Source organism: Pagrus pagrus (assembly GCF_965226575.1).
Source record: "Pagrus pagrus genome assembly, chromosome: 10".
Lineage (NCBI taxonomy): Eukaryota > Metazoa > Chordata > Actinopteri > Spariformes > Sparidae > Pagrus > Pagrus pagrus.
In genome coordinates this window covers 19,940,368-19,964,727 of record NC_140194.1, presented here as the reverse complement: position 1 = coordinate 19,964,727, position 24,360 = coordinate 19,940,368, and the positions used below count along the sequence as shown (strand labels likewise).

The window sequence follows — 24,360 nt, the reverse complement described above, 5'->3', positions numbered from 1 at the left end:
GAGAGAACACAACAAACTCATGTGTGGATCGCTGGAGAACGGTTTATATATATGTATATATATATATATATATATATATATATATATATATATATATATATATATATATATATATATAAAACGTATTTTTAAACTTAGTACTACAGTGTAAAAATACTGTATACTATACATACAAACTAACAACAACATCTATTTATTATAGATATGTAATATATTATTCCACTGAACTCCCTGGCATATTTAATTTAATTTTAATTTTAATTTTATTTATTACTAATCTTTCTTTGTGTCTACATGTTACTGTATGTTTTAGTATGTGTGCAAGGTAAGCTGCGGCCCCGGTGAGGTTAATCAAGTTGTCTGAATCTGAATCTGAATCTCTGTATCTGTCACAAGCAAGAGTCCTGCTTTCAAACTGTAAATGTTACCATCAAAACACAGCCTAGTCAAAGTACCAAAAGAAGCTAAAAGTAATAGATTACAATTAAAGGAAAAGTTCGACCAAAAGGGAAAATTCAGTCTTTATCTCCTCACCTTCATGCAGATGAAAAGTTGGATGAAGTTTCGTAGTTCATAAAACATTTCTGGAGCTTCACAGCAAACCAGCTGAAATAGATGGAGACTTTAAAAAAAAAAAAGAAGAATAATGGAGAGAGAGGCTGACGTCTATAATCAAAGTCTCCAGATCCCAAATTGATTTGAAAATCTTCACTGTAGCTGCTAAGGTAAAAGTGTAAGCTCACACCTCGTCTGAAGCAGGTGCATCAGTTCAGCTGCACATCTACGGTGTAAATAATATCGTTTCAAATCAGTCTGGGATCTCTGGCCTTCAGGAGACTTGGACTATGTCAGAGAGTACATTGATCTAAAGTGCTACACATTAAATTAATGCAGTATTCAATGACATTGGCCGCGTTTCCCAGATTCGATCGTTCTTAAGGACTTAAGAAGGCTCTTAAGAAGGGTTCGGCTAAGAAGGAGCGCTAAGATGCGGGTGTTTCCCAGATGCGTTCTTAACTGCCTTCTTAGGAGAACCTTAAGATCAAGCCAAAGAAGCTTCTGAAGAAGCTCTTAGTGGGAGCTGTCCACCGCGCTGCTTCTGTGCTGAATCAATCGATGCCAGGCAGATCGATCACCCACCTCTTTATCAGCGCATAAGTGCGTGTGTGTGTGCGCGCGCTGTCAGACCGGGCTGTCCAGGCAAAGAGATCCAACGGCCGTTGGATCTCCGCACGGGGCAGCCGGTACTTTGCCTGGACAGCCCGGTCTGACAGCACGTCCAGAGGGGAGAAGTGCTGACGCACGTATGCATTTATGTAAACCGTCTGGCTTCGCGCACGGCGACGCTGTTGGGTCGCAGGGAGAATGTGCTGTATTGCAGCCGTGGTTTCTCACACGCGCGGACTTTGGCAACGCAGAGTAGCAGGGGAAGCCTCTCTGGATGAGGTTCAGCTGAGTTTAATACATCTGTTCCCTTGATATCTGTGAAATGCCACAGGGTTGTTGTTTTTTTTATGTGTAGTACTATAAACTCATATATGCAGATGTTGCGGAAAAGTTAAACGTGTAATTCAATAAAAAGGTTTTTTTTCATCTACCATTTTCTTATTTTTTTTTTCTTGTGCCAGTGGTCCGCAGCTATGAGCGCATTTCAACACTGAGCATTGTTTTATTATTTCGCAAAGTGGAGGATATAAATTTCCCTGACGCGCTTGATCACTGAGCATTTGGTCGCTAAGAAGGCTGTTAAGAGTGGGTCAGCTCGATCTTACATTTCCTTCTTAGTGAAAGATCTTCTTAAGCTAAGAGCGACTCTGGGAAACGCATCCTTCTTTCACAGCGTTCTTAAGAGCGCTCCTAAGAAGATCTTAGCACTTAAGAGCTTCTTAACGAATCTGGGAAACGCGGCCATTGTGTGTTTTTCTCTTGGTAAGTCTATTTTATAAAGGTCTAGGTCAGCCATTCCAAAACTTGGGAATAAAATGGCCAATGCTGAAATTGGAAAATCTTACAGAGCCTACCCAAACATTTAGTCACAACTGTACTCAACTCAAGAGTCTAGGATGAAGTATTTCCCTAAAGATAAGTAAAGAATAACACATTATTTAACACCAATTTTTTTTTTTACCAGTTCTGATGACTTTTTTTAACATAAATGTTTTATGGTTATTTCAAACTTAATTATAAAACTGAAAATTTAAAACGTTTATTGTAAATGACCTCTTGCAGCCCACCAGGAGGCCACAGTCTCTCTATATGTAGATCTCCCATAACTGCAAAGCTTTTTATTTCCAGCTCAACTGAACAGAATTCAACATGTCACATTAAAATTGTTCTTGTTGCAGTTTTTCAAGTCCAACCTCCACAAATCTACCAACTGGAAAATGATTGGCGCATTAGATCAATTGATTTATAATTGTTTTCAGGTCAGTCTGACCAAAAACAACCCTAAAATATAACATTCTAAACATAAAAATCCTCACATTTGATTAGCTCACTGGCACTTTAGTGACATTACATTTATGATTTTTACCATTATGCCTAAATAATCATTGTTTCTGCTCTTAATGTACATGTATAGATTAAGTATTTAAGTATACAAGTTTAAGAGTGATGTTTACGACTGTATTGTGACAACTAAAATTCTTCATACTATAATCGGACTGATTTAAAATATCTGTGAAGGGAAGTTCCTTCATCACATAACACCACACTGAACTGAACAGAAAGTGTAGAAGGTGAGAATTTATTAAAAGAACATATTTACAGGTTACAACAACAGAAAAGGGTTTTTGTGTTAGAGGTTACAAGAACAGAAAGACGAGGAATGCTTCTAAACAGTAACTGAAGATGAGCCTTGTGGGAAAAGAAAACGGAACACATGAGAATCCAAAAACAGGACAATGATTGTTCTAATGCTACAGGCAGGGTTGGCAGCACCAATCAACAGGGGATTTCAAACATTACGGATCAGTTCTAACCTCACAGATAATGAGTCATGTCACTGATTTTAGATGATTTTCCTCATTGATCACAGCATGAGCCATTTTCCATCTGACCAGGAAAAACAAAAAGGCATTGAACAGGGGGACTCCTGCTACTTGAAAATAAGAGCCAATGACCTCGAGAACGATCCAACCTGAAACTGGCCAAACCCTGATACACACAAAACATCAATAGCAGCAGGTTTTTCTTTTCTTTTTTTTTTTAAAACAAAAAAAAAAAAAAAATGTGGCAAGTTCCACATGTTGCCTCCAAAGTGCTCCATTACAAACACAGAAATCGTCAGTTCTCAGACCCTCTGGTACCTAGCATCAGGCATTTGACAGGCAGTAAGGTGCGCACGGCTACGGCAAGTACATTCACACTGAAGAGGGCTTCACTGCGGCTTCGATCCGCTGCCAAAAGGCTTCGGCTTTGTCGAGGGAAGTGCAAGGACAGAAATGGAGAGAGAGGCTGACGTCTATGCAAACTTAAGGAATGACAGAGTGTTAAAGGTACAGTAACTACCTTTGAGGAATGAGAATTTATCCAAGAAAAAAGTCCATGGAAGAAAAGGGCTGAACTATGTTGGTAATGAGAGTCTATCGAGATGAGTTCCACTTCGGTGTGGTTAACAGTCTGCAGCTTTGATTGGGCCTAGCACCACGACTGACAGGGTTTTCCTCGAACACAAAAAGAGACAGTCTCATCTGAATGGTTCTGGTTAAAAGGTCCATGAGCCTGCGTTTCTCTTCCTGTCAGGGCGGATTCTATTCTCAGTAGATGGTGAGGCTGACCGATCGATTCATCTTCTTGCCGATGAGTCTGGAAGTTCTGGGGTTCGATTGGACTGTGGAGCGGGTCAGGACCCTGTCAGTGGACAAAACCTTCTCCTCTGCTGCAGCCCGGGCCAGCTGGGCCTTCTTCAGCTCCCTGAGGAAGATAAAAAAAAAGGTCAGTTAAGATGGATTCAGACCGCTTACATCTAGGTACAGTTTCTTTGGATGAATTAGGGCGATTATTTTTATTAGAGATTCATCATTTTGTCAATAGAGAAACAGAAAATATTCATATTTAGTGGAACTGCTCAACCACCCTTTGCTTTAAAAAAAAGACTTGAAACAATATCACTATCATCAAACTACCTACTGATTATTCCCTTCAGAAATTCCTCACAACTGAGGTGCTACAATATGGCAATAGTTCATATTTTTGCCTGAAAATGGCTTTAATGGTTAATTAGCAAAGCAGCGGCACATTACTTCTGCCGATCAACTATTAAATTGACACCTCAGAATATCTGTGAATGCACTCTCTACATAGTTTTAACCTTTCATAACAAAACCAATCCAGGGCTTATTATTTTGCATCACAAGTTGTCCAACCACTTTAACCATGTAATCAAAATCTGTCTGATAAACATTGAGTGTAGCGAGTTGGGAGTTTGTTCTGTGCTGTTATAAACTTACTTCTGTAGAAGTGCGTTCTTGAACTTCTCTGCGTTGAGCTCGACTCTGAGCTGGTCTGCACTCATTCGGGCAGCAGTGAGGAGCACCGGGTGTTTGATGAGGTCAGAAGTTGATGGTCGTCTACTTGGATCAGGATGGATCATCAGCTGAGGGGTAAAGAACATAAGACTAAGTTAATAAAAGGAAAAGCTGCTTAACATTGACAAGATTTACAAGAAAGTACAAAGACATCTCCAAGTAGAGATGATTACCATTTAATTTTTTTAAATTAAAATGTATTTTCCAAGAGATTAAAGAAAGAAAGAAAGAAAAAAAGGAGATTAAAGAAAGAAATAAAAAGAAAGAAAGGAAGTCATCTGTTACCTTGAGCAGACTGAGAAACTCTGGAGAAAGCAACTGAGGGATGGCAGGGAGTTTTCCCTGTCGGATCTCGTGCCATTTGTCCCCGTTGGTGGGAAGAGGCTCCGCCCCTGAGGCACTGACCACAGTCAGAGCCAGAGCAAAGATGTCCGCTTTCCTCAAGTTACTGTAGTCCTACAAAGTAAATCAGAAAAATATTAACACCTCTGTGAAGCTTTACTTGTCCCAAAACAGAGGCGGTTTTTTAAGTAAGGTGACAAACCTCTTGTAAAACTTCATTGGCCAGGTATCTGCTGTCACCCTCCTCCACCTGTGGATTGTTCACTCTTGTCACATGACCAAGATCACCTGGAGAGGCACAAACAGTACAGATTTAAGTTGGCCATCTAATGTGAGTAGAGTTTAAAAATATCAGTAATAGGAATGACAGAACTGTAGAGGAAGCTTACCTATTTTGTAGATGGCGCTGGTTGTCAGTATGTCATCTTCATCACATTCATCACAGCTGGTTACGGACTTCCGTGAAATAAAGATGTTGCCTGGGACAAAGACGTTACAATTTTCATTAGCTTCTGACCAGAAAACATTCATGTGAAGACTCAAACTCTACACAAATCTCAAATACAGATCTACTTTCCAAAGCATTAGCTGCATAATTCCTTTGATAATAATCTGACTATGATTACTACTCACTGGGCTTGATGTCCATGTGCACCAGAGAAGTCGAGTGGATGTACTTGAGTCCTCGTGTGACTTGCAGCAGCAGATCTTTCAGCTCCAGCTCCGACAGGTAACTGAGCCGCCTGTAGTTCTCTGTGATGACGTCAGACAGCGTGCCGCCGTTGCAGTACTCGTTCTGGATGAGCATGTGGTCGTCCTCTGCCCAGGCTGAGTAGTAACGCACCACGTGGGGGTGTTGGCCCAGCACGGCATGGGCATACACCTCCCGTAAAGCATTTTGTCTGTGGAGGAGGGGAACAGACCTTTTTAATTAAGACGAGCCTGAACAAAGTTTGGTCGTTAAAATGAAAGGAAAAAAGTGCCTCAAGTCTTCCCAGTAAACAACTTTTGTAATCGCGCCAGTTGAGTCATGCAAAGGAGCACTTGGATGACTTTTGGATGCATTATGTACTATGTATTACACTGAGCATTAAGAGGCAGTTTGACTTAAAATCTGCATGTCTACCACTTTGTAATGCATTACTTGTCAAATCAGGTTACAATGAGTCCCAGAAATAAGATGAAAAAATGAAGGAATGACCACAACAAATAGCTATTTTCATTCTCGATTTATCTGTCAATGATATAATCGATTCATCAATTAGTTATTTGGTCTATAAAATGGTGAAAAATGTCAATTAGGATTTCCAAAAGCTCAAGATGACGTCCTGAAATGTCTTGTTGTGTCCACAAACCAAAGGAGAGTAAAGAAAGTTCTGACTATCCTCTTTCCTTTAAAATGTAATAGTTCACAACTACTCAATTAATCATTGCAGCTCTAAATGAAGGCATAATCCTCCGTAAGATCTTTTTATATTGTTATGAACTCAACTTACTCATCTACTGATCCTGCCAGAGGTTTCTTCGATCTTTTGATGGCGTAGATGCAGCCGTCGAGTCTTTTCACACACTTGAACACAGCACCAAACTCCCCACAGCCGATCTTTTCCAGCTCGAGGAACTCTGAGGTGTACCTGGACATCATGTTGCTTTCCATCATAGTGATCCTCTGAGGGCAGAAGAAGAGTTTCACAACAAATTTACACTTTTGTTGATCCACTAATTTCAACCAGTTGGAAAAACAACAGAAGAATCAATAACCAAATTTGAGGTGAAACGTCCTGCAAAATGCTATGTCTAATGAAGAAAAATTAATTAATTTTATTCCCACCTACATGTTTTCACTGCAAATCCAATGAACATTTAATTACCTTGGACGGTGGCAAGACTTCCTCCTCCCCCTCACCATCACTTGCCTCCATGTCTTCTCCACAAGAGCTGAAAGATTAAAGACAATAGAGGATGTTGGTCAGCATTCTGTACAGCAGGGGGCAGCACTGGGGGCTTCACAAGCACATGGCAGAGTTCACCAGTAACCATGAGGTCCTGGTTCCCAGCCAAACCCCCTGGCCTTAGTCAACGGCTTTAACGTATCTGGTTATTATAACAATAGGTCTGATCTGTGCTCAAGATGACAGGTGAAGGTGGTTAGCACAGCTCTGGTTTGTGGGATTAACAGCTGTTGCATTAGTGTGATGACAAAGGTGCAACTGACTACACACCAACTGACCATGGTGGGAAATGTGTAACCAAAATATAGATTGTAGCTTGGCAACTCTTCAAATACAGCATATCTTTGGGGTTTGATCCCTCTCTAAAGATAAAGGTATTAGTGAGAAAACATCTGTGCAACGTACTCATTCCAGTGTGCCCGTTTCCTGTTGTTTCTCTGCTGTGTGGCCGACTGGATAAGAAGGGAGTCGGGGGTGAAGGGGTTAAAGTTAACCAGAGGGGTCTGCTGTCTCCTGCTGCTGTCTGTGATTGACTTTCCTGAAGGCTCCACATTCTTGAACAGGGCAACTCTCCTGCTGGAGGATCCTGGACCGGAGCCCCTCGCTCTGGACAGTAAACTCTGTAAAAGAAAGATTTAGTGCTTTGTTAATACTTGGGAGCAGCAGTAGAGAGGACAACTCAAAAAACAAAAAACAATGAAAGGGAGACCATCTACTTGATCATTCAGAGTGTGATTGTGATCAAACAATATATGGCCATGTCCTGTGAAATACTTTTTAAAATTGAATGCTTAAAGGGCAATGCTATGTAATGCTGTAATCACTAACTGAGACATGCCAAGACATGAAAATCCAGGTCACCAAATCATCTGGCTGACTACAGAGAGAGCATTATGCAATAGTACAGTGGTACATTAAGTGGGTCACTGTGGTAACTGACAGAGCAGAAATATCCCAGTATCCCCCTGGAATTCAAAAAAATGACTTGTTGGTATGTGAATGTTTTATGTTGCTTATTTTTGCAGGTTTTCTTTCCAGTTCAACACCTGACAGGATTCATCAGCAGACACATTCGAAAAATCAATATACCCTTGAGAAATATAGAGAAGGAATTGTATTTGTTATTTGTTATGAAATGTTGTTGCAAGATCACTTAAATGAATGCCTTAAAATGTATAATAAAAAAAAAATTAAAAAAAAAAAAAAAGTTTCGTATGCAAGTAAATTCTGCCCCTAAACACAAATAAACAACCTTTTTGTTTTATAGAAAAACGTAAGATTAAAAAAAGAATGTTAATAACACAAAATACTAACCTTTGGCGTGTGTGGTGTGTCAAAAAGTCTGAGTTTTCTGAAAGTTTTATGTGGAGGTGTGTCGGGGCAGTCCGGGATCGGGGAGCTGGATCCTTCCCCGTCGTCCTGGACGTAGGACCGCTCCGGTGACCCTCCGTACAGCCGAGACGTTTTCCTCGGTGACGGTGAGCAGTTGGCGAAGATAACGCTGCTGGGTGACCGCAGATGAGACGGAGAACCGTAACTCTCTTCGTCCCACAGCTCCACGTCGTCGTCCCCACCGGACTGGTTCAGGGGGCTGCTGCTCCCTTCTAGCCGTTTGTCGACGGGGTCCCGTCGCACTGGCATCGGGGAGTCCATCTCCGTGAAGCCAGACTCTCCTCCGGTGCTGTTGTTAACATCCTCAATCGGGTCGTCCTCGCCATCGCTGGATGTAAACTGTAGTTTCTGACAAATTGGTCGAGGTTTCGGGGAAGGAGATCCGTGTCGATGGCGACTGTAGCTCGACATTTTCAGGATTTAAACCCCGGCTTCGTCGACGGGAAAATCACGCGGTTCGACCCCCACTACAGAGGCAGTGGCGTTTGTAGTAAAAACACAAAGCTAGTCAACTTATAACTACCTTAAATAAAGGTATTAATTAAAAAAAGTTGAAGTAAATCGCTTAAAGGTCCGTTAACATCCCAGAAAACGTTAACTTGTTTGCTAACTCCTACACGCCCCTCCAACGCTGAGAAATGGCCACGGACTAACGTTGGTAAGCTAGTTCCACCGTGAGAGCAATGTCCGAAGTTGTTCCTAAACGCAAAACAAACACCAAAACTACCGGCTCCAGTCGAGTATCGGTATCCGTCAGTACCTTGTCGATGGCCCGATGACACAGAAACACGTCTTTCCGCAATAAAACCAAACCAATGTTTACAAAAACGTTTGAATGAGTCAAGCGCTGTCCTCTTCCTATCACGCGCGTGGCAAAGGACTTCCCGCGACCGTTGGTCACATGTCCCCGAACGGCCAATCAGAGCGCGTCGAGAAATTTTGAAAGATGGGCGTTCCAGAGAGGTTTCGGGAGGCGTTACGTCATCGGTGGCAAAGCAACAAACTGGCGCGAACGCGTATCTTTCATGTGGCCGCAGCCACACAGTTACATTACCTCCGAGACAATGCGTCCATTATTGAGACGGCAGGATGAGAGAAGCCGCGGTAATAACAAAGATCAAAGTCAAAATGCAGTGTAACCACCACTTTATACAGGACAACATTTATCCAAGCCGAACACCACCTCTAAATCTGAATAAAACCTGCACCTCTCTCACTTTTTCAACTTGAAAACCCAATCAAGTGAAAGCTCCTTGACAATTTTCAACTGAATAATTTTCAGGCAGATTAAGTATTCTGATCTGTAATGCAATACTAGCATTACCACCATATAAACATAACATACTTAACAACATATAAATAACAAGTAATACCAACGTACAAACACAATTTAAAATCATCAGCACTGTGTAGCTTTAGAGAAGAAATTCAAACTTTTTCATAACTCAATAAATAAGCTGTTCTCAGAGGAAAATAGGGTCCCAGAACACTGTTTGAAGCTAGAAAAGTGGCAGGGTCCGCCAAATATAAATAATATTATATAATAATACATAAAATTATATAATAATATATAAAATTATATAATATATATATATATATATATATATATATAAATATATATATAAAAATATATATAATAACTTTAAAAACGTTACAAAAGTGTGTTGTCCTTTAAGATCAGTTTGTTTATTCAGTCATGAAAATGAAGTTTGTTCAAATCCGTCACTGAAGACCTTTCTCTTCTGTTGTGTTTACACATTTATAAGTGTTTACTTATTCATGAGTTTGTAAGTACTGTTTTTTATAATTGATCCACCAGCATTAAAGGTGCACTATGTACTTTTGGGGAAGTCATTGGAAGGGAAGAGAAAATCTTCACTGAATAAACAATTATTCCCTTCCAGAATTGCTTGTTTATATTAAAATATATCAATAACAATTTCTGCATTCATATTATTACTTCATTGATATTGTACTATTAATACTATTAACTGATTTTCATTGTTTCCATTAACTTTTATGTTATGTTACCCTTACAGTGTATCACATCTCTTTTCTGTATGTGCTGTAGGTATTTTTACCTTTGCAGCTATGCAAAGTTGAAGGTGACCAAAGTTTAACATAGACTCGTGTTCAAAATCAGGAACAGTCAATTATTCACACAATCTTTTTTTATTAGAAATAGCATTAGCTGTACACTGCACTGTGCACTGTGCACCATAAACATTAGAAATCATCTTTCCCCTCTCCCATCTTTTTGGTTGAGGGACAAAATAGCATAGCAGAACTCCAGTTATCAAAATCCTATGTACACATAAAAGCTAAGGTCTTTTGTGGAACAAGACAAAAAAAAAAAAAAAAAAAACATGGAGGAAGACTCAAGATTTCTCTCGTTGATAAAGTCCAGTTGAGATGGTTTTGATCCTAAATCATAGTCCGTAATGAGTCCATCAATCCTCCATGCCCGGCGACTCTCCTTGTTGTATTCTTGATGCTATTCTGATGGCTTCCTCCAGAGAAGGCTGATCACTGAGCTACAGAGAAACAGAAAACAATGCACATAAATCAAAGACTGATTAACATGCTGATAGCCACAACTGTTCATTGATCACTACTGCTGATGTAATTTACTCTGTCATCCCTTCAAAAGACAATACCATCCTGTGACTGTGACTAATGTAAGGCTGCTGAGTTTTACTGATGACTGTCACAAGATGGAAAAGAGTGTTTGTTCTATAATTAGCATGACAGAAAGAGCAGAAAGGGGTAAATGAAAACAGTGCTTCTCAGGATGACCTGCAACCTCTGATTACATCCTAGCCCCTCAGGGTTTTTTTGGCCAGAATAGTTATACAGTATTTAAATTGAATGATGTACAACCCTGATTTAAAATAAGTGAGGTAAAACATGAATAAAAACAGAATGCAAGTATTGGCAAATCCTTTTCAACCTATATTCAGTCCAATACAGGACAATATATTTAATGTTCAAACTGGTAACTTTAAAGGATAAGTACCGTTTTTTACAACCTGGACCTTATTTCTGGCAAAAGATATGGTCATTTACTCACCCAGATAACTTTGGTGTCATTCGGCGTCGTTCGGACGAAATTAGATCCAGTGTAGCGGCGATATATCCATATAATGGGAGAGACGGGGCAGTGACACACAGCCTCTATATAACGCATTATCTGCCACGAAACTAGTTAATTTCATCAATATTTTGTTATGAAATGCTAGCGCTATTAGCCTCTGAGTCCGGGCTCGTCCGTTATCAACATCCGGGGTCAAACTAGCAGCAGCAGCTACAGGTAAACAAGCCGCGCTGTCGCGGGTGCGCGCGCAGCTCAGAGACGACATCTTCCAGGTCAGAGGTAGTAGATCAGCCTACAGACCCCGGATGTTGACAATAGACGAGCCCGGACTCAGAGGGGAATAGCGCTAGCATTTCATAACAAAATATTGATGAAATGAACTAGTTTCGTGGCAGATAATGTGTTATATAGAGGCTGTGTGTCGATGCCCCGTTACTCCCATTATATGGATATATCGCCGCTACACTGGATCTAATTTCGTCCGAACGACGCCGAATGACACCAAAGTTATCTGGGTGAGTAAATGACCATATCTTTTGCCAGAAATAAGGTCCAGGTTGTAAAAAACGGTACTTATCCTTTAATGTTTTCTGCAAATTTACACTCTTTATGAATGTTTTGCCTGCAACATGTAAAGTCAGAAGAATCATCAGAGTCCGAACCTTTCTGGAATCAGGATTGTCGTTAAAATACATTTTTGTTTGAATGAATGAAAAATTATCATCTCCCTATAATGTCATGTCATGTTTGTTATTGCACAATTTAAAAAAAAAAGAAAAAGAAAAAAAAGAAAGAAATTGTAATGTAATTTCCTTCTGCTTTTGTTGATAAGCATTTGTACTGGTGCCAAGGCAGACGCTGCTGGTTGGGTCATCTTGAATTTGGATTACATGTTAACTGACACCGCCTGTGGTTGTTAAGTTTTGGTTTAGTTTGATCCCAAATCAAATGCACCAGCAGGAGGGCAGCAACACACCTACACCCCCTGAGCTGAGCCCCACCTACTCATGGTTTTTAATGAAGTGTTTACGTAAATAGAACAAAAGGGAGGGGTCTGGGGTGGGATTACTTGAGTACTTGAGAACACAAAAACACAAGTGATCAGAGCACAAATGCAGCTGAGCAGACTCTGTAGGATCAATACCAAGGCTTATCACTGATTAATTTAATGTGCTTCTGTACCCAAATGATGATAGAGTGGCAGATATCTCCATTCTTCTTCTTTATTAAGTGAACTAACAATTTCACAGATTGGAATTCCCCACACCAGTTTATGTACTTCTATGGTGTCAGTTTACCAACCTGCACAGCGATGTGAGTGCCGTTGGAGGTGGCCAGTAATGTGACAGGATGAATGTCATCCTGGTCTTGACTGTAGGCTGCCTCCTCCACCGTTTGGAACGAGGCCATGTCAGGTGTCATGATGGCCACCTGAGGGAGACAGAGACATCGTACACAAAGGTCACAGATCAATTAGATGCGCCATCATGGAGGTCCAGCAGAGATTTAGTCGTGCACCATGAAGAATTGAATTTCCAACAACCAAGCAAAAAATGGGCAGATGCCTGAAAGAGACTGGCGGTGCGGCTGTTTGTCTAGTTTAAATGGTTTAAGTTAAAAGCACAGTATGTCATTTCTGCCGCTAGGGGTGTCTCAATCAAAACTATAAAAACAAAAAATGTAGTTTGGTGATGTCGTCAGGTAGCAAAATTTAATTCATGTTATGTTCAGTCATATTCAACGACTTCGCTCCGACCTGTCATTTAATGTTTCCCTGGCAGTTAAAGCGACAGGCAACCAAATGAAATACAACGTTAACTTGAGTAAAATTAAGACATCTCTGTGTTTGAACATTGCTGGAAACAAAAATATAGTGCTAAACTCAAAGGTCTAGTCATTTTGAGACATTTTAATGTGGAAATGTTATATATTATATCTTTAAAATATGATAATACGATTACCTAAAAATATCAGTTCTTATGAAGTTCCTTTAACATTCTGAGAATAGTCAGCTCAGCAAATGAAGCTATGTATAAACAAATAACATAACAATGAGGGAAAGCCCTCGATAACGTTTAACTTGTGTAATTGTTTACCTGTTCGTCTGAGCCATCTGTTGTTACCATAGTAACAGAGTGAGCACCTTGCGATGCCAGTTCGTGGGCTGGGATGGTTATGGTTGTGCCTTCTTGGGTTACCATTGTGATGGTGCCACCCATAGCTTGCAAGTCTGCATCAGAGATACTGACCTGATGTGAGACACAATACATTCAGTTTCACAGTCAGTCCTTCTGGCACAATATGTTTTCAGTCAGTGGTACGACATGGTCATGTTTTGTTTTGAAACGTATTAACCTCATAATTATCGGGCCTTGATTTCTTTGTTTAAGAAACAAAATGCATAACAGACAGAAGGCACAAGAAATCATGGTTAGACCAATGAAAGAAGGGTTGCAGCCTGGAGGGGTTAGTGGGCATGTGACAAAATCCAATATTATGGAAAACAAAAATTACTACTTCATGGTCACATGCCTCCGCCGACCAGTAAAGTTGTAGTTTACATCCATGTCTGTCCAGATTAATTTCTTATATGTAATGAGGACTTTGAAGGTATTTAGTAAAAAAGTATTAAAAGATTGTGGGGCAAAATGGAAGTAATCTGTAATCATTTTCAGTTAGAAACATGTCGTCTTCTCTTAGAGACTGTTTTTACAGAGCAGTACAGAGGACTGATACAGAGCCTCATCACGTGGTACAACAACATCACCTGAAGCTCAATATCAGCAAAGCCAAAAGCTGATTCTGGTAGAACAAGAAGTTGTAACCATGAAATTACACAATGCCTCAAACAAGGGTGATGCTGCAAACATGCTACAAATTCAAAATTCACACACGTTGGACCCGTCTGCACAGAAGATCTCTACGATCAACAATTTCAAAGTGGGCCCAAGATTAGTGTCACCAGATCACAGGTCACAATCTGCCCCTCTGTTCCTAAGTTATGATACTGAATAATGGCCAGAAAAGTGTTCACAGTGAAATTGACCTTTGACCTTTTGGATATAAAATGTCATCACTTCATTATTATTTATAATTAGCAAAATAACTCTTGAGTTGTGAGCTCACAGTGACCTTAGACCACCTAATCAGTTCATCCTTGAGGGAACATTTGTGGCAAATGTAAGGAAATTCCCACAAGACTTTCTTGAGATGTAACGTTCACAAGAATGGGACAAACAACCAACCTGAAAACATAATGCCTCCGGCCACAGATGTCGCCAGTTGCCTAAAACGGTTTGTGATCAGTGGTGACCCTAACTAACTTATACACCAAAGACAAATTTATCACCTTCTTACAGCCAAACAGCATGAAGCTATTTTGAATCTCTGAAACTACTAGTGATTACCTGCTGCTGTGTGCCATCCTCCTGTGTTACCAAGGCCACATGCTGCTGACCAACCATGTCTGAGCTCTCCACAGGAACCTGCTCTGAGCCAGAGTCATCTGCCTCAACCACGTGCGTTGTGTAGCTGACGTTGGGGTCATCGATGGCATCTGAATGGAGATGAAAAGTTTTTGTTTGTCAATATTTTACATAATCAGATTCCACTTTATTTATATGATTTATACACATGTTGTGTACTTTTTCATATTGTTCACTTTTTTTAAACCCATGCTTCATATTTTACTTAGTTTAATTCAATATTTTTGCTTCATATACACCAATTTCTGTTTAATATGTTTTAGTAGTCTTGTTGGTGTTACGTATCTTCTCATTTTCACGACATGCATTTATAACCTGGTGTTTCCTTCTGGGAACCCATTTCTTATTGATATCACCCACAGAACCAGATGATATGACTTAAGTAAGGCTGCAACTAACAAGTGTCCTTATTTTCAAGAGTAAATTAATACATAATTAAGTTTCAAATGTTCTAATTTTCAAATGTCTGAGTTAATGAAATGCAATTCTTTAGCATTTTTTTAACCAGCCATTCAAATTATTATCAGGTACGACAAACCAAAGTGTCCAAACAGTTATACTAAGTTGAAACTACTGAATTCTTGCAAGTTATCAATTAGTTGCTAATTAATTGTCTTGCTTATTGTACAATATTTTTAGCTAGGAATTCTTCTATATCGTTATATTTCCACTGACCTGCTGGCGGCTCAAAGTACGCCTCCTGCTCCTCCTCGATGGGCTCTGTGTCGTTGTGGGCTGTGCGTTTGTGCATGGCGAGAGTTGAGATCTGCTTGTAGGTTTTCCCACAATGGTTGCAGTTGTAAGGTTTGCAGGGTGTATGAACTACATGGTGTTTGTAAAGGCTGGAGTATTCTGTGAAGCGCTTTTCACAGCCAGGCACTGTGCACACATATGGTTTCTCTCCTGGAGGAATAGAAAAGTAGTTGGAAAAGAGGAACCAAGGTTATTATTTCATTTTTAATATTAGAAGTTTTTCTCGAGTCGGATACAGCACCATAGTTTCATGATACATGTTGGTAGGAATGGATCAAATTAGTTGGAGACTGTTATGTAAAAGGACTCACCAGTGTGTATCCTCATATGGTTCTTGTAGTTGGTGGCACTGGCGAATGACCGCCCACAGCTTGGCTCAGAGCAGTAGTACGGCCGCTCCCCGGTGTGTGTTCGGATGTGAACTTTGCGGATGTTGGAGGTGGTAAACGACCTGCCGCAGCCTTCGACTGGACATTTAAAAGGCTTCTCTCCTGCAGACGAGAAACATGATGTCAGGGTTTATCAATCATTATTCCATGTCCCCATAATTTTTCAAAACCTGTTGTATCGATCTGTTGATATCTGGATAGTACCGTTGATTCACAATCGATTCTCTATATTCAATAATGCTGTGACAAGTTTCAAGTGTAAAAAAAGGATGAAAATTAAAACTTGACTGTGAGTTGATTTTAAAATTGAGGAGGAAAATGATGTGGACAGTTAGACATTACTCATACTGAAATATTCTGAGTATTCTGTGTGTCTCTCTGTTAGCTATATCACTCTGTAAACCAGAAAAAGACACCTTTTTTACGGCAATGTATTACCCTGAAGTAAATGTAATGGCTATAGAAAAATTACAGCGTTTAGGTTAGTTCCCCGGGAAAAGGAAAACTGATTGACGATCCAGTCGGGCTGGCATCCTGGCACCATTTCTTTCTGCTTTCACTTAACTTACTGTTTTCTTAATTATTGACTAAATGAATGAATAAACTCCAGTTTTTCATGTGTTGTTGGCAGTTGCTACCCTGAGGAAACGGAACGTGATCTGGCTGTCCTTGCAACAGCAACAATAATACCATCATTGTCTGTTTCAAATTTAAATGACCAATGACATTAAAACCCCAGGAATATTGTTTTTTAAAAATAAAAAGCTGCCTCTCAGTGTTATGCCTCTCATGATGATCATGTGCATGAAAACTCCTCCAGTACTTTAGTGGCTCTGAGGAAAAATTCAAACACACACATCCTGCTAACAAAACCCTGCAATTTGTTGAGGCTATTCTGGACGGAGGCGCTGCACCCCAATCTGTGTTCTTCAGAAAACAGTGGTACGTGACTCTAACCTCGTAGTTTTGACCAAAGTAACAATCCAGTTGTGACAATCAGTTATTTGTGTTAGTAGCGGTTATCATCTCAGCTCCCAGCAGTAACAAACAGCAGTTAAACCCTGAACCAGACTAATGACACATTTATGACACATTTATGACACATTTATGACACATTTACACACCTTTCCAGACATATGACGCAACAAAATTATGATTGGTCCGGGATGTGGTTGTGTACCTGTGTGAGTCCTTGTGTGCTTTTGAAGGTCTCCGGAGGTTTTGAAAGACTTGCAGCAGTTCAACTCTTGACATCTATATGGCTTCTCCCCCGTGTGTGTGCGTGAGTGACTCTTCAGTCCATACCCTTAAAACACCATAGAGAAAGAAACTAAGTCATGACTTTTAGTTAAGCCCTTATTCAAACATCACCATAGTAATTACATCATTGTCATCAGCAGTCAATTACGTACTTCAAAGTCATGCAAAATGTTCTATTGTGGGCTGGATCTTTTTATACTCCAAATTATCTGACAAAAAAATGTATCTGACATTTTCCACTGTGTAAATTATATACAAAATATTTAAAGGATTAAAGTTAATGAGTAATCTCTGCAAAAATTCTCCTCAGCTACCTGTTGCAAACTTCTTCCCACATCCAGGATAGTCGCAGATGTATGGTTTGTCTCCAGTGTGGGAGCGCTCGTGTACCTACAGGACACATAAACAAAACTGTATCAGTGAGGCAGAAAAACCAAACAAGTAGCTCACAACATCATATGAAGATACTGTAAGGGGAATGTTGTCTTTAAACAATCCCACACTTGAGTAGGCACAAGCAAAGCAGCACAGAAAAACTTGTCCATGCTCACACAACCACAAACAACCCACAGTTACCTTGAGATGGTGGGCAGTGGTGTAAAGCTTTCCACAGCCCTCGTATTCACAGCGGAAGGACTTCTCGCCTACATTTGAGGCCCTTGCTTGCCTGTTGTCTTGACCCTGTAACACAATCTGAAAGAAACATGAATTAGACTCTGCTGTTAAACCTGGACGATGGATTAAAAAGTCATGAAAAAAAAAAAACAAATCTAGAGAAGATACACTACCCGCATGTGGACGCCATTGTCTGCTTCCACTCTGCCAAAGGAGCCTAAAGGGTTTTCAATGTTCTCCACCTGACAGACAAGACAAAAGGGCACTTCTTATTACAGTAAATGCTGTCAGAATTATTAACATCCACATCTAAGAGAAATGTGCAAAAATGTGTTTATATATATGATCAGCAAAAGTAAATACAGTCTATATTAGCACATACTTTCCAAAGACTATACAGTACATGAAGATTATTCCAAAACAACAAATTTTTTTAAAAAATCAACACGAACAAATCACACATTCTGTGTCACATACTAGTGCCACACTGGTACAGGGATGTAGCATGTTTACCTTGGTGTACTGTTCCAGCACGCTGATGGTCTCAGGGTCGATGGCCGTGGCCTCAGCCTGGAGGTCTGCAATGGTGCCGTCAGCCTGGATGGCCAGGATGGTGTTGGACTGGGGCATGTGCACTGTGTGCTGGATGTAGGCGGTGCTGCCGTCCTCCAGCTGCACCTCCTGCAGGCCACTCTGGTCATACGCATCTGTACAGGAACAAAGAGATGGATGTTAATGGAAAGAAACACAATGAGGAAACTGGGCTCAGATCCAGTCTGAGAACTGAGACGGTTGTTTGCTCAAGAGGGATGATGGTAGTCAAACTCACTGTTTCTTTGTACAACAACACTTAGCTATAAAACAGGACTAATCAAGACCAGGAGGTCTGCAAATCCTTGAGCTATCTTATCCCTTCCAAGGTCTTTTTGTTTAATTTGACTGAGCATGTTTTATTACCATGAATAAACAAACAAACCTGGAGAACATCATGAAACATTGGGTAGGGTTTAAACATTGGGTTTTGGTGTCAGTCCATCAGAAATGCCACCATGGCCAATTTTTGCAATCACAGAAACAGATCTGTGCTGAATGCAGCTACAGGACACTGTATAAGGGTTTAATGTGTGTCACGTGTTCATAAACATACTCCAATGTCCACGAACTGACTGGGTAGATAATCTTTGACCTAAATTAGCAAGTTAATGGTACAATACTTCTCTCGAGGTTGTAAAAGGGAATCATGGGAAAAAAAGTAGACTGATATTTTTCTCTCTTTTCCGCTCATTTTGAGTTGTGTGGTGTTGCACGTTTTTTTGTGTGTGTGAATCAGAATCAGAAATTAATCATAAACAGAGAAAAATGAGAATAAAAACTATGAACTGGAAAAAAAGAACTCTTCATCACAAATGCCTTGTAGAATGACCGGAAAATAATCATCTGATGAAAGATAACAAAGCTATTTTTTATCCTAATGCAGTGATAGGTAATTCAATACAATTATTGGTATGAGACACTTTTAATCTAAAAAAACAACATTTTTTACCTTTGGGTGTGTGAATGAAGGCTGTTGTTCCATCTTCTAGCTGAACTGCTTGTCCGTCTTCAAGCTGTAAACTGTCTCCTCCTACAACAGAAAAAAGAAAGACCTCAGCAACAGTAACTTCTGCTTGACTGCAGCTATCTTTATGTATGCTTTCAGTCCTGCAAGACAGCATTATGCCATCCAGATAAATTACAAATAAATTACTGCTTGCAATGCAACAGAGTATAACACCAATACTGTCCTCTCTGCCCTAAGATATGGCTGGGATCTGTGTCTTACCGGCTTTAGGCATCGACACATGCTGAACGTAGGCAGCGGAGCCGTCCTCTAGCTGGATCACCTGGCCGTCCATGATCTGTCCATCTGAAAAGGCGGCTTTGGAGTCATGTTGGATGTATGCGGTGGATCCATCTGCAAGAGTAACGGCCTGCAAGCTCACTGTGTCCATGCTCTCCATCTGATCACCATCTAGGAAAAAATAATAAACGGTTAGGTTTGTCTGTACATAGCAACTTTGTACTAAAGGTTTTAAAGCTTCATTAAAGCACACATTGTACGATCAGCTTTTTCAAAGGGACAGGTATAAGACAATAAAATACTTGTTTTCTACATCCACTGTTTATAGTAGATGCTCAAATGCTGATGTTCTGTACAGTATATGCTGGTGGTATTCTAGTTATCTATAACATGCATCTTGTACTTGTTTTTTGTCTACTGTGAGATTTACATTTTTCTGCATTGTATTAACAAAGTTTGTCTTATTAGCTCAAACAGCAAACAGTATTACATTTGATAAAGGAATTGTCAGATAAAATATGAAATAATTTAGCCAGTTGTCCACTATCCCAGACATTTAACTCACCCCCCACAGTCACGGCCTCTGTCAGACAGAGGGTGACCGGCTGCCCGTCTGCATCGTGAAACTCTGCCATTCCCTGCGAGTCCCGGTTTATCTGGGCCAAGAGCATGCTTTAGCTGCTGCAGCGACACACAAACAGGAGACACGTTTTAAATGCATACTGGTGTTCACAGGTCAGTAAGCTGTCAGTAAACACATCTGAGCTTTCGCACAATTTACTACTGTTAGACACTGTTCATAATGTTTCAAATCAATCTGTTGCTATTTTTTATTTTCTTCAGTTCTGCATGATTAATAAATTCACCTACATTGTGTTTCTATGGAGACTCCCACATCGGCTGGATACTGTGTTAATACTGTCAGTTAACTGAATGCTTGATGCTTTGCAAATCTGAGCCATAGCACCAGGCATTTACTACTGCTGGACATAAGGGGTAATATATCAGTATTTTTTATCATTACTGCAGTATGAGACCATAAATCGTCTTGATTCTGGATTTCATTATATCCTGATATGGCAATAGTGTTATCTATTCCTGGTATTTAAGGCTGCATTACAGTAAAGTGATGACACTTTTTGAACTTACCAGACTTTTCTACTTATTCTATTACTTCCCTTTACCCATATAGTGATTATATCCAGATCACTGATGATCATTTATCAAAAATCTCATTGCGTTAATATTTTGTGAAAGTACTGATGGTCACATCCCTACAATATTGTTACAACATCAATATCAAGGTATTTATTCAAAAATATTATGACATATTTAATTCTAGCATATTTGGTTCTTATATGAATCAAGTGCTTTTAAGGAGATTTAAAAAAGGTTAACTCTTGCAATTTTAGTGCTATATAATCATATAATTTTTTTTATTCTGTTTTAATAGCTTCCAGTACAGAAGCTGCATAATTTTGTTGTACTTGAACGATGATAATAAAGATATTCCATTCTTCTGTTCTATTCTGTGGACAAAGAAAAACACTGACAAAAACATTGAGGATGAAAATACTTTGCAAGACGTGACTGCGAGTGATGCACAGATGTTCATCACTTGTTCGATGATGGGGTGTTGTCACTAACCAGCATAGATAAGCCACTTCCAAGGCCAAGTCAACATACATGGGGCCTCATGGCACAAGTTCAATGTTTACAATTTTACTATGCTGAAAGACACGTGCCTGGAAATGCTTTGCAATAACTTGATCCAACACACAAATGTAAGAATGTGCAACACACAATAATGAAGGTTTTACAACTAGGCTTCACTTCAAGTCAGGGCCTCAAGTTCATGTAATAAAGCATTTACCACCTCAAGGCCTTTATCATGTTAATGACTGCTTTCATGGTTCATATTACCAGACAAACGTTTTATTAAATAATGAAAACCAGACACCCTCAACTCAAGAGTGTTGAAGCTCCTGGGCTGTTTCCTCTTGGTATTCTAGCCTTGTTTACCTTATTTGACTCAGGAGTTACCTGGCTGCATTTATTACCGACGTAGATGCTTCCGGTATATGTTCCCATAATAAACTGAAGCATTTGAGAATTTATACAAGTGTATTTTGAGCAAATGAGTTCTCACTGTCTGAAAGGGCTCTTACTTTATCCACTGTCAACGATGCTCTGTTTTGGCGCTTGTTCATTTGAATATAGCATTTGGGGCTAGCTAGCTAACGTGTAGCACAAGTATGACTTGCCACATTTGTCACTCTGTAATCAAACATTATTTAATACATTTAGTGAACCGGCTCTGTTGCACCACGGATGCTGCTCAGTTAACACACTGACATGATGTTTGGGCTGTCAAACAGCTCAGTTACAGCCGCGTATTGCCACAACGAAGTAGTGGTTAGCCGCTATGCTAACAGCATCGCTAACTATGCGGAGCAGCGCTGTCACGACTTTTTTTTTGCGCTTATTAGCAAACTGCCTCTTGAAGATTGTCTTGAACGCGAAAACAGCTTTTTGAAAAGGGTATCTGAAATCTAAGCCGACTGTGTGACAGCAGAAGGGCTAGCTAGCTGCCTCCGTGAAGCTTCTAACCGCGCTCGTCTAACTAGCGACGCAGTTAGGAAACAAGAACTGGGAATCCATGAGCTAATTAATGATAACATAAGCATTTTGACTCGGTGGATGTCAATTTTATTTTAAGGCACAACAGTATTTCCCGTTCTTCTCTTGATTCCATGCCGCATCCTGTCACTCCCTCTCGCAGAGATGGCTGTGGGAATAATGCATACTGGGTAAAAACCAATTTATATACTAACCTCCAAAAATTTCCAACAATTCCTCCTGTTCGACCACCATGCACCAGTGCAGGAAACGCTCCGCGATGTCCCCACACCGGGAACATGTATGGCAGCACAACCATCCAAGCGATGCACCGCCTACGCGCAATTTCGGCACGGTGATTGGCTGGAGGGATCACAGCTCCCGCTCCTATTGGCCAACAATGTCCGGTTCGAGCACGTGTTGTTATTATTCAGCTTCCCGGGCCCCTAGCAGACGCCATTCCGCGTCGGTTTTCGTATTGTCTCGGGCTTTTCACTGTAAATGCGCTGCGTCGTCGTAGAAAATAAATATTTAAACTTCAGCATAAGACGACAATCAACCGAGGCTGTGCATTCCGGGCCACGTCGTGCCACAGGATGTTGTTACATGTGTTCTGCAGCAACAAAAACAGCGATGTGTGGGGAGATTTTTCGGCATCCATGTTGAAAACAAGGTCGTGTGGGAAAAAAAGGGGGAATCTGGGCAATGCAGTGAAAAGAGGCTCGGAGGGACGAAACACCCAGCTGACATCTGTCAGTACAGACTTCAGAGCTTCACACCTGAAAGAAACAAACAATCGAGTTGTCAAAAACAGGATTTTACTCATAGATAGATAGATAGATAGACAGTGGAAGTTGTGTCACATCAATCACTAAACATAAGAGAGAACAAACAAAGAGGAAGTAAGAAACATAATAGGCAAAGCAAATAAACAATTGTATAGATGCTTTTTGAGAAGAACTGAGCTATACAATGCAAAACCTACAGGCTTAATATATCGGTATGTGCTGGTAATATACAAGTATAGTGTAATAATAATACTAATCTTTCTTTATAGCACCTTTTACTTTACTAGAAATGCAGCTTATTTTGCTTCTACAGAAATAAAACAGTTCAAATTTAAAATACATCCAGAATAAAGCAAAAAGACAACAGCAAAATATTATTAATTACATAATCATAAGTAAAATAATCCTTGTACATGATCGAATTAGAGTAAAGTTTATGTTCAGACCTATAAAGCTCTGAGTTTATTGATCAGCAGAGACTCTATTAACGTAGACACAGCACAATAATAGGGGGAAAGTCCTTGAATACATTTAGACAATTACAAAACTCTTCTATTTATCCCAGACTAACTGAAAGCCAGTAAAGACACTTCTGATAAACGTGTGTAATACCAGAGGAATAAGAGGTGTTTTAATACTACAGAGATTATCACTGAGATATAATGTCACTTGTCACACTTGTAGTTGTGAATCTGGCAGTCCAAACATACACTAAACAATGTAGGTTAACATTAGTTAGAAACATTAGTTTATCAAGAATATTGTACAAGTTAAGTGCGAAACGCTACAACTGGAATGTGTTCATATAACACGGAAGTAACATCTTCCTTTAAAGGTTTAATTAATTTGGACCCAGGTTTATTAAAAGATAAAAGCAAAAAAAGCCTGTTTCCTCAAGAGACTAGCACATATCTGCAGAGTGGGCAGCTTCACTTAAAGAACCCCATAGAGCCCACAATGAACCATTGAGTATAATAACATTAATAAAGTAACTAATGTGGATTTGCAAACAAAATATTTGACTCTGTTCCCCTCAGGATTTCCCCAATAAAACTGTATTTCTAATATACCTTCATCGTTTGTTCTGTCAGCATTTCTCCATTTAAGAGCTGTGTGAAAATCTGATTAATATTTCTTAAAGGAATCAAATTTCAAATGGCAGTAAAATCCTGTTGTTTCACCATCAAATCATCAATTTTTGTACTAAGGAGTCACGATTCCATAAACTGACGTATTGGCTCCAGTATTGTCAGACAGGTTGAAGCTGCCACAGACACAAAACAGACAGGATGGCACCGCCAA

The 24,360-nt window shown here is 39.9% G+C and overlaps 2 protein-coding genes across 3 annotated transcripts; both read right to left on the bottom strand.

The window, feature by feature from the left end:
- Positions 1-2,725: 2,725 nt before the first annotated feature.
- wee1 (WEE1 G2 checkpoint kinase) lies at positions 2,726-9,098 on the bottom strand. The gene is made up of 10 exons (XM_084364928.1): positions 8,138-9,098; positions 7,229-7,443; positions 6,743-6,809; positions 6,368-6,540; positions 5,505-5,773; positions 5,261-5,350; positions 5,074-5,159; positions 4,815-4,985; positions 4,452-4,597; positions 2,726-3,915 (listed from the first exon to the last, which is right to left on the bottom strand). The coding sequence occupies exons 1-10, from the start codon at positions 8,624-8,626 to the stop codon at positions 3,759-3,761; spliced, it is 1,863 nt and encodes a 620-aa protein (XP_084221054.1). The 5' UTR covers positions 8,627-9,098; the 3' UTR covers positions 2,726-3,758.
- A 1,270-nt stretch (positions 9,099-10,368) lies between these two features.
- On the bottom strand, positions 10,369-24,092 carry znf143b (zinc finger protein 143b). Of its 2 annotated transcripts, none has more exons than XM_084365323.1 (15): positions 22,486-24,092; positions 20,217-20,332; positions 19,634-19,822; positions 19,355-19,435; positions 18,325-18,518; positions 17,985-18,053; positions 17,773-17,889; positions 17,511-17,586; positions 17,117-17,242; positions 15,859-16,038; positions 15,470-15,697; positions 14,717-14,865; positions 13,406-13,558; positions 12,612-12,740; positions 10,369-10,749 (listed from the first exon to the last, which is right to left on the bottom strand). In XM_084365323.1, the coding sequence occupies exons 2-15, from the start codon at positions 20,320-20,322 to the stop codon at positions 10,666-10,668; spliced, it is 1,881 nt and encodes a 626-aa protein (XP_084221449.1). In that variant the 5' UTR covers positions 20,323-20,332; positions 22,486-24,092; the 3' UTR covers positions 10,369-10,665. The 2 variants fall into 2 exon arrangements, with proteins under 2 accessions (XP_084221449.1, XP_084221450.1); XM_084365324.1 differs by lacking the exon at positions 22,486-24,092 and adding an exon at positions 21,820-22,469.
- Positions 24,093-24,360: the final 268 nt, after the last annotated feature.

What these genes read in the sequence shown, in the direction of transcription:
- wee1 (XM_084364928.1), bottom strand. Translation starts at nt 8,626, where the DNA reads ATGTCGAGCTACAGTCGCCATCGACACGGATCTCCTTCCCCGAAACCT. An exon ending in AAGTCTTGCCACCGTCCAAG is followed by an intron (nt 6,541 to 6,742) that starts GTAATTAAATGT and finishes TTCTGCCCTCAG; the next exon opens with AGGATCACTATGATGGAAAG. An exon ending in CCAATGAAGTTTTACAAGAG is followed by an intron (nt 4,986 to 5,073) that starts GTTTGTCACCTT and finishes TTTACTTTGTAG; the next exon opens with GACTACAGTAACTTGAGGAA.
- znf143b (XM_084365323.1), bottom strand. Translation starts at nt 20,322, where the DNA reads ATGCTCTTGGCCCAGATAAACCGGGACTCGCAGGGAATGGCAGAGTTT. An exon ending in AGAGGCCGTGACTGTGGGGG is followed by an intron (nt 19,823 to 20,216) that starts GTGAGTTAAATG and finishes ATTTTTTCCTAG; the next exon opens with ATGGTGATCAGATGGAGAGC. An exon ending in CTTCATTCACACACCCAAAG is followed by an intron (nt 18,519 to 19,354) that starts GTAAAAAATGTT and finishes GTTCCTGTACAG; the next exon opens with ATGCGTATGACCAGAGTGGC.